Below are 8,989 nucleotides of genomic sequence, written 5' to 3' on the forward strand. Positions count from 1 at the left end.
AATCATTTCGCAGAAACTAGCATATTAAACGCGTAATGGATATTAGTTAGCAGGTAGCTGGTTAGCATCCGCCATGTCTTCGAACTAGTAATATTTGAATTTTTCGAAAAGTCTATGGGGAAAATGAATGTAAAATATACTTCCGAAGCCTGAGCAGGCTGCCTCTGTTGAGCTCCATAGCACCGTTAACTTGGGACACAAAAAGCTAGTTTCAATATTTTGCTCTTGTGTCTATAGCGTTAAAAATATGTGTAGAAAAGTGAGACCAGTAGCCTATAATAGCATGACAAGACCTCTACATACGAATTATGGGAATTTATTTTTACAACCAGGGCAACGGAGGACGCTATTTACGTTGCACAGATTTGAGTGTCACACAAAAATGTTCCCTGAAAACAGAAGGCAAAGGCACTACTCGATACGACGACGGACGGACAGCAACTCAAGGCACAAACTCGCTCTTAATTGAACTATTACTCATACTTCTGATGGATAATGAGGCCGATGCGTTTTATGAGGGAGCTTCCTAAAGTGGTGAGTCAATACTGTGATGAAATGTTTGAAGATTACACTCTATATAGTGTCCAAAAGTGATGAATTGCTGCTGAAGCTAAGTTGCTAACGTCAGCGGTTTTGATTTGTCACCAGGAGCTTCACGCGCACCTGAACGGCTCTGTCAGTTTCCAAACCATCGAGAAACTCATTCGCCGCAAACCACAGCTCAACATCGAGCACAGTATGACTGCTATCGGCAAAGGACAACGCAGAACCCTGGACGAGTGCGTAATAAAATACTGTAAAATATAAAAGCAAAAGCAATTCTTCCCTTTCAGTTTTATATAAAGATAATTAATGCTACTCTAACACTTGACCCATTATTATTACAATAAAAAAATAACAACAGATCAGTATATGATGTCAGTTTGTACAATATCTGCAGATGTTTTCAAGTCTTCAAGGTCATTCATCAGTTAGTAGACTCAGAAGAAGACATCTTTATGGTAAATGGCGGTATATTTATTTTTTTGAAGTCTCTATGTAAACATAGTTGTCCTATTATAGGTTAATAGGGAGGTAATTTCACTTTGCTTTCAGGTTGCTACAGATGTTATTAAAGAATTTGCAGCTGATGGGGTAAAGTATTTAGAACTTAGAAGTACACCCAGAGAGGAGACAACCACAGGTACAGGTCAGCCCACAAAACGTTTCATTTTGCCATAATTAAGCATATTTATTTAGTGTGTGATTTTGGAAGGATTGACGAAAAGAAGATACATTGAGACAGTTATAAAAGCCATCCAACAGTGTAAAAGGGAAAGAGTGGATATTGATGTAAGGTAATGTTACACATATAATCTTTGCCATCTGATGATGAGTATTCCAAACTATGTACACTAACTTTAATAATTAAAAGGTTTTTGGTGGCCATTGACCGGAGGAATGGAAGTCAAGTTGCCATGGAGACAGTGCAGCTGGCGGAAGAGTTCCTCCTCTCCTCTGATGGTTTGGTCATTGGTATTGATCTCAGTGGTGATCCAACGGTCAGTTATTCAGTTTATTTGGTACTAAAGTGTTACCAGGGCAATCACTTCAGCTTCAAGGGCTCAACTTTTAACATGTTATTGTACAAATCTTTTTGTTGACTTAAGGTGGGCCATGGGAGAGATCTTCTTTCTGCACTACAGAAGGCCAAGGACAGTGGGCTCAAACTGTCACTGCACCTCTCTGAAGTATGCTTCATTATTCACAGCCAGTTTAACTATGACAGAACATATTCCATTAACAAACTTTGTCACAGGTGCCATCACAGCATGATGAAACAGATCTGCTGTTGAATATTCCTCCAGACAGGATCGGTCATGGCACTTTCTTGCATCCTGAAATGGGTGGATCTCAAGGCCTTGTTGACAAAGTAGTGCAGAATAACATACCACTCGGTAGGACTTACTTTTACATCTCTTACATTTTATAATGCCAAATTATATTCCACTGGATCTTTCTACAGAGCTATGTCTGACATCAAATGTTAAAGGACAAACTGTGCAGTGTTATGCTGAGCATCACTTCAAATACTGGTACCAAATGGGACACCCTGTTGTGATCTGTGTAGGTTTTTACACGAGTTATTAACATACAGTATGTCTAAAGTCAAGGTTCACAATATATATATTTTTGGTAAATAAATTTTATCTAATGTGCCAGACGGATGACAAGGGAGTTTTCGCCACGGACCTGTCTCAGGAATACAAAATGGCAGCTACAACCTTTGGCCTCAGTCATGAAGCTGTTTGGAAGCTCTCGCAGCAAGCCATCGATTACATCTTTGCACCTGATTCAGTAAAAGAGCAGCTGAAGCAGAAGTGGAGAGATCTACAGCCTCAGGAGTTTAAATGAGTCTTTTGCTTACTCTGTAACCCACTAAATACCTCAGTTTTAACACAATGTATTTAAGTTTTTAGAGAAAAATAGCAACAACATTACTCAAATAAATTGAGTATTTAATATAAAAAGTGTTTTTTTGTTTTTTTTTTGCAAAACTCTGATAATCAAATAAAGGATATTTGATTTTCACATTGAGAATCAAACAGGATTGCATCCCTAGACTTTTGAATAACAGTCCAAAATGCTTCTATGACATAAATATTAAGTCCAATAAGTTTATTCACGCCCTTTTCCCAAATTTGCCATGTTTGTCCTTGTTTTTCTTGAACTTTCCATGATGCATCTCATTTTTCTTAATTTTTTCATGCTGGGGGCCTCCATTGCTTAAGACTAGTTTCCTCTTCTTGTCACTGATAAAAGACCAATTATTCTTAGTAAATATACTTAATGTGTGATAATAATTCTGTTAAGCTCGTCTCTGTACCTCTTAATGCTGACTACAGCTCCGCCTCCTTTTTTCAATGCCTGGTCCCATTCCTCATCATCCCCTCGTATCCTGTACCTATGGAAATGAGAACTTGTTGAAATATTTTAATGTCTATAGTGTTGTCAAGTCTTAAAAAGATACTCACTCTTCTAGGTCCAGGTCTTTTACTTTTTCTAAATCCTGTTTGTGTCTCTCTTCAAACTCTTTGGCTGCTTCGTTCTGTTGTGAAAACAAGACAGACAGCTTTGAAATGCCTGCCCAATGGTCATCCAAATCCTAACCCACTATAAGGGAAAAATTTTTTCTAATAGATATTCCACACACAATTATACACGTCAGTGATTCCAGAGCCATTAAAGTTCAAAACCTGCATATTTCTAAAATATATATCATACATTGTACAAATACTTCATAATCACATACCAGATCTTCATTAAGACTGCAAACTGTAGGCTCCATTGAGACATCCTTACTAGTAGCCATCTGTGCTTCAATTGCCTTCTCCTGGATATGTGTGAAGACCTGTAAGAGACAAGACAAGATAGATACATGTATTTTTTCACATAAACTGTGTTGTGTCCACTACATTTTTATCAATAATATCTACTCACTTGGACAAATTTCCGGATGAGACGATTGAAAAGGCCCATGAGCTGTGAACTGGGAAGGTCTATTTCCTTTTCCAACTGTTCCACTGATTTGTGCTGTAGTCCTATTCCCAGAAGCAGAGCCTAGAAAGAAAAAGGTAGACATGAATTTAAACTAGTCATCTCGTTCAAAAGGTGCAAAGTGAAGAGGTAGCGTACACTTTGAGCAGCAGAGAGGGAGGGGTCTCCAAGTTGCCTGAGGAAAAACATGCGTGCCACAGCTGGGATCAGGTCCATGATGAGGTGATAGTCGACCATGCTTCTCGAATACAACTCCAAGCGTTTTAAGTCATAAGGAGTGAAAATCAAACCCAGTTCAGAGCTTCCCAGTACTGCACAGAGGGAAAAATAATTATGTCATGTGATAATAATTACAGACCACAGTCATAAATAATTGTAACGTAATAAACTATTTCAAAAAGAACAGATTGATTTTATATACACACTACCGTTAATAGCACTTAATAATTCATGTTAAAATATAAAGTAGGTACCGGTAATTACAAGGTGTAAACTATTCTTACTGTTGGTCTCTTCCTTGGCCTTTTTATTCTGCAGGATGCTGAGAGCCAGACTTGGATGAAAGTTGCTGAACTGGTATGACAATAGGGAGAGGAAACGTCGGCGGAAATCTAAAAAAACATCCTTGTATTAAAGTACAAACTATGTAATATATAATGGTTATAAAGAAAATAGATTAAAAAAAAACGTTTACCCTTCCAGAAAGCAGTCAACCAGTGGCTCGGCTCTGGAATTTCCTCTGTGTTCAGCTCCTTCAGCATTACACAAGAGTGCTCCCCTGTCAGGTCATTCTGATTGAAGACACAAAGTAAAAATAGTTGTACAATTTTGAAAAGAAAAATAAATGATACATATCTAATAGCAACACTTCAAATTTTCAACAATTCAATATATTGTTGATAAAATAAAAACATGCTGTCACATGATAATGTAGATAGAAGTTACTCGAAAAGCAATATGTGTCTAAAATTTCACATAAATAATAAAATAAAGACTTACAGGAGTTTGCCGAAGATAGACTGGAGTATAACCTGCCTTCTTCCAAAATCTGCCATAATTGTTAAAAGTTTATCATAAGATCACATGTGCAATCTGATCATCAGCACAAATACTACGATTAAACTTACTTGAGCAGTTGTGCAGTGAGGCCATAGGACACTCCAAGATAGTCCAGTCTTTCTGCTCTTCTCTCACTCAGCTTCAGCAGCAAGGGAGGCAGCTCCTTTCTGGGGGTAATCACCTCCTCCAGTAGAGTGACTGCCTGTTTATAAATCAACAACATTATTATTATTGAAAATTATGTTTGTAAACTTGTTAACATTTTTAAACAAGTGAAGTTTTTAATCATACTTCGCCGCTAACTGGAGTTATTCCTTTGTGGTTTGAATGAGTGTCCTCGTCCATTGTTGGAAACTTGCCTTCATAATACATTTGAAGGAGTTGGAGAGCTCTGGAGCCATATCCCATCTATTGAAAGTAAACAAAGGAGTAGAATTATGTATATATGTGTATACTGTCTTTATTTTTCAATATTAACTTTTAGAATAAGATTAAATGTATGACAAATATTGATGATTTAAAAAAAAAATCTGTATTTTTATAGGGGTTTAAGAGTTAGCATTACTTTTATTAACTGCAAGTTATAAAAAGTGTGTACCCCTTGGTAGTCTGGATTAACGGCTATCCGCACCACTCTGCCACCCGATAGACTGCCAAACTCCATGTCTTGAAACTGCAGAGATGATTTGAAAATTAATTTAGTTAGCACATCAGTAGAAACAGTACAGCTTGTGTGTTTGTGGACAGTACCTGCTCTGAAACTGTCCAGGGAATCAAGTCCCCAGAAGCCTTCTTGCCTCTTGAGAGACTGTTGAGGATGGACTGTCGGGAGATTTCTCCTTCTAGACACACCTGAATGATCATACAAATGTGATGCCTTATGACAGATAAAATTATAAGTACACTGAACGCCAGTCAGGGCAGGCAAAAAGTACCTGAATCACAGCTAGGACCTCTGGGAGGGAGTTTTGTGTCGGGTGGACTGGTGGCAAAAGGCAGAAGAGGTGATGAGCTGGAGCATCCGACAGCATCTGCAGGTCGTTTGGAGAATTCTGTAGAAAAGAAATACATTATGCAGTCAGATAGATGTCCACATTTTAAATATGTATCATAATACTTTATTAGCCATGTTCTCACCTTGTAGTGTGACGCTACATATAGAGCCATTAACCTTTGCAGAAAAGCCTCAGATGCTTTGTGATAGCAGAAAAGTGTGTCTCTGTTCACATAATAGCTACAATATTAGTTAAGATGACAAACAGGATTTCTAGAAATAATACATGAATACAAGTTTTCCACTTTAACTGAGTCGTAATACCATTGGTACAACCTCTTTTGGGACATTAATGAAGTTTCTGTAAGTGTGATTTAAATAAGGATACAGGTCACATGACTGAGGGAGTGGGCAGCCTGAGATGAGTCTGGGGATGTTGAGACAGTCAAGACAGAGCAAATCGTTGAGCCACTTCTCCACAGCGTCCCCTGGAGCATACCGTATCGACTCATGCAGAGACACTTCATGCAGGGAGCGAGCTACAAGAAAATAGAAAAGAGACATCAGACATATGTGTGAGTTTTATGAGAGATATTTATTAAAAAGGGATTCACTCACCTGCCGACAATCTTGCTGTGTTTGTATTCTTGTTTTCTGCTGATAGACTCTGCTGGCTGTCTGTGCTCTGCTGCCTCAACTGCTGAATGAGTTTGAGGGAAAGAGAACGCCCTGTTCCTTCATACCTACACAGTTACAATTGGATTATTATTTAATCAAGGGCAATAATAATTGTAATTTTTGGTTTTTGACTTACCCATTGATTGTGGAAGCCATGAAAACTAGATATGGCCCCAGGAGTTTCTTAACCAAAGGAAGAGGAATGGCTGCAGCTTCATCAATGACAAGTAGTTCAGCCTGGCCTAGCTTGACTGCATCCCCAGGGTGGATATACTGCAGGATGGCAAAATAAAAGGATAGAATAATGTATCTTTAAATCACATGTGATCAGCTAAAAAGACCTTTACCTGAATAGTCTGCCTATGCTCTTTGAAGATGTTCACTCTAACAACAGCTTTATTGAACTCTGGATTCAACGACTGGATGATTTCATAGTCAAGATGCTCCTATAAAACAGATAAGTACAGGTGTAGATGTATAGAGATTAAAAAGTAACATTACAACAACCAACCAACCTGATACTGCAGGGAATCAAAGCCTTTAAAGATGAACTCAAACATAGTGTGAAGGTTGTCAGGGCTTGGTGATGTTACAAAGATATTGGAGTAGCTGTGATAACATGCAAAGAGATCAGTTTCATAAAAAAGTTCATTTCACATACTTTAAAATAAACACCCAAAAGCACCTACCCAAAAGCCACTGCCCCAGCGACAGCCAGTCCCAGAGCAGCAGATTTTCCTCGACCACGAGCTGCAGTCAGAGCCACTGTGCTTCTCAGGGTCTTCTCGGAAATTGCCTCAATAAACCTCAGCACAGCTTTAGCCTTAACAAATAGAAGCCAAAATGTAAACAAATATTTATCTTTATTTTTATATCAACATAAAATAGACTGCATAAGATGATGTGCAAGATCATGATTTGATTGCGACATTAATTAGTTTGATAAAAGAGTGCTTTTTTACAATTAAAAAAATATTATCACTAATAGTTGGTATATATTCAAACCTGGTCCATAGTCTTGCAGCAGTCCACCAACACACCCACAGGCTGAGTGTCTTGAAGAGACTCTTTCAGATCTTTCAGCTCTTGTTCATGAGGAGGCAAATCATCCTCCTGAGGGACAAAATGTAACACACGTTGTCAAAAAATCAATAAGTAAATAAATATTACATATGTATCATACCTGTGTTTTGGGGGGCACCGGTTTGATATTTGCCATCTGACTGGAAATGGGCAGGATGTTGAGTTGGTCGTCAATGACAACACAGTTTTTGCAAGATGCAAGGGATAGGATGAACCTATCATAAAAAATACTTCAGTACTATAAACTTTCCATATATTCAGCATTATTTACCATAAAATCGAAAGAACTTACCTTTCATTAAATCGACCCACCACATCCTGATGAGCCTCAGTCCTGTATCGTGAATGCACATCCTAAGAGCACAAGCCATTAGCTCAATTATAAATAAAAATGAATAAATGGATACAGACACTTACCATAGTCATTGTATAGAGCTGTTTCAGAGAGTTCATTGTTCTCAATAAGATGACTATTATACCACCTCCTTCAACTGTTTCTACTGTTCTTGCCAATAGGTTGGGAGTTAGAGCCTCAAAGTCCTAGAAAGAGAAAAAATATATATATATATATTTACAAATTTGATAGGTAAACGTTTAGATGTTTAATTATGCATTTACCTGTAAGATACACATGCCAAAGGTGTTTCCTAGGATCTTGTGAGTCTCATTGTAGTAGCAGTAGCGGATGTTTGTGGCAGCAACAAAAAGCTCAAATGGATCATCCTGGTTTAGATTCAGTGTGCCGGTTTTGATCTTCTTTTGCAGCTGTCTCATTCGCTTCTTACGGTTACTTTAATTGAATCACACAAATATTGGCACAACAAAGTGAACTAACTATTAAACTAAACTATTAAACAATGTGAAACATGTATTAGCAAGTAGATAACCAATTTGTGCTACTGTCAGAACGTTATGTGCCAGAATGTCATTGTAAAGTTTAACTTCAAGAGCTTACCTGCTGAAGCCTAGGTCCTTTTTATAGCACCACAAAACTGATGGGCGAGCTTTGACGGTGGCTTTGGACAACATGTGATGCAGAATGACAACCTTCAACAGACACACATCATGCAAGTTGCCAGTCGCAATAAATTACCGAAATAGGGCTGTTTAGAAATAGTCTGTTTTACCTGATCTCTTCCACGATCACCAACCACGACGAACATAGAACGATGCTGCAACGCGACTCCATTCTCGATCTGGACTCTAATTCGGTTGTCCACTTTTTTGCGAACGGTTGCCATTGTATGAGCCTACTGTTTGAAAAGGTATGCAAGTATGTTAGATCGCCACATTAACATTACCCTAGGAGAATAGGTAATAAAGGTATTTTAACTCCACACTACACCTAGCTTTTATTGTAACACACTTATAAGCATTTCGTAATCGTAAACTCTCTGTATGAAAGCCAATACAACAAATACATTTACCTTTATAAGACGAGGATAGCTTTTAGATACTACTTTATTCGGTCGTTTTTACTTGTACATGCCAGATTTCTCGCTGTTGATACTCCACTCACGTGGAGACACTTGTTCAAGAAGGACCCCAACGTGACGTCATCTACGTGCGACTAATGTCTCTGGAGCATGGTTTGTTTTTGCTGTGGTTCAGGCAAAACATGTAATAGAAACTTATATT

General features: G+C 38.1%; 3 protein-coding genes across 5 annotated transcripts in view; 2 read left to right on the forward strand and 1 right to left on the reverse strand.

Annotated features, from left to right (window-relative positions):
• The window catches only part of LOC117371856 (protein mono-ADP-ribosyltransferase PARP6-like), a 218,056-nt gene that overhangs the window by 170,357 nt on the left and 38,710 nt on the right, over positions 1-8,989 (forward strand). The gene's annotated exons all lie outside the window — the stretch shown is intronic.
• Positions 385-2,510, forward strand: adal (adenosine deaminase-like). Its single transcript, XM_033967804.2, has 10 exons — positions 385-534; positions 649-779; positions 941-1,001; positions 1,096-1,183; positions 1,256-1,337; positions 1,415-1,541; positions 1,650-1,730; positions 1,799-1,937; positions 2,006-2,106; positions 2,203-2,510. Exons 1-10 carry the CDS (start codon positions 496-498, stop codon positions 2,392-2,394), a joined length of 1,041 nt encoding a protein of 346 aa, XP_033823695.1. The 5' UTR covers positions 385-495; the 3' UTR covers positions 2,395-2,510.
• Positions 2,488-8,898, reverse strand: nat10 (N-acetyltransferase 10). The gene is made up of 29 exons (XM_033967802.2): positions 8,779-8,898; positions 8,479-8,604; positions 8,307-8,398; positions 7,970-8,141; positions 7,769-7,891; positions 7,644-7,705; positions 7,452-7,566; positions 7,274-7,381; positions 6,958-7,091; positions 6,784-6,877; positions 6,616-6,714; positions 6,405-6,541; positions 6,209-6,333; positions 5,979-6,129; positions 5,734-5,830; positions 5,532-5,648; positions 5,347-5,448; positions 5,195-5,269; positions 4,888-5,004; positions 4,665-4,798; positions 4,537-4,585; positions 4,232-4,328; positions 4,041-4,148; positions 3,676-3,848; positions 3,481-3,600; positions 3,293-3,391; positions 3,015-3,088; positions 2,867-2,944; positions 2,488-2,792 (listed from the first exon to the last, which is right to left on the reverse strand). Exons 2-29 carry the CDS (start codon positions 8,590-8,592, stop codon positions 2,663-2,665), a joined length of 3,096 nt encoding a protein of 1,031 aa, XP_033823693.1. The 5' UTR covers positions 8,593-8,604; positions 8,779-8,898; the 3' UTR covers positions 2,488-2,662.

The sequence above is a fragment of the Periophthalmus magnuspinnatus genome, chromosome 6 (assembly GCF_009829125.3).
Source record: "Periophthalmus magnuspinnatus isolate fPerMag1 chromosome 6, fPerMag1.2.pri, whole genome shotgun sequence".
NCBI classification, from domain to species: domain Eukaryota; kingdom Metazoa; phylum Chordata; class Actinopteri; order Gobiiformes; family Gobiidae; genus Periophthalmus; species Periophthalmus magnuspinnatus.

What these genes read in the sequence shown, in the direction of transcription:
- adal (XM_033967804.2), top strand. Translation starts at nt 496, where the DNA reads ATGAGGCCGATGCGTTTTATGAGGGAGCTTCCTAAAGTG. An exon ending in CAACGCAGAACCCTGGACGA is followed by an intron (nt 780 to 940) that starts GTGCGTAATAAA and finishes CAATATCTGCAG; the next exon opens with ATGTTTTCAAGTCTTCAAGG. An exon ending in GCAGAATAACATACCACTCG is followed by an intron (nt 1,938 to 2,005) that starts GTAGGACTTACT and finishes ATCTTTCTACAG; the next exon opens with AGCTATGTCTGACATCAAAT.
- nat10 (XM_033967802.2), bottom strand. Translation starts at nt 8,592, where the DNA reads ATGGCAACCGTTCGCAAAAAAGTGGACAACCGAATTAGAGTCCAGATC. An exon ending in GCTGGGGCAGTGGCTTTTGG is followed by an intron (nt 6,878 to 6,957) that starts GTAGGTGCTTTT and finishes ATGTTATCACAG; the next exon opens with CTACTCCAATATCTTTGTAA. An exon ending in AAAGACCTGGACCTAGAAGA is followed by an intron (nt 2,945 to 3,014) that starts GTGAGTATCTTT and finishes TCATTTCCATAG; the next exon opens with GTACAGGATACGAGGGGATG.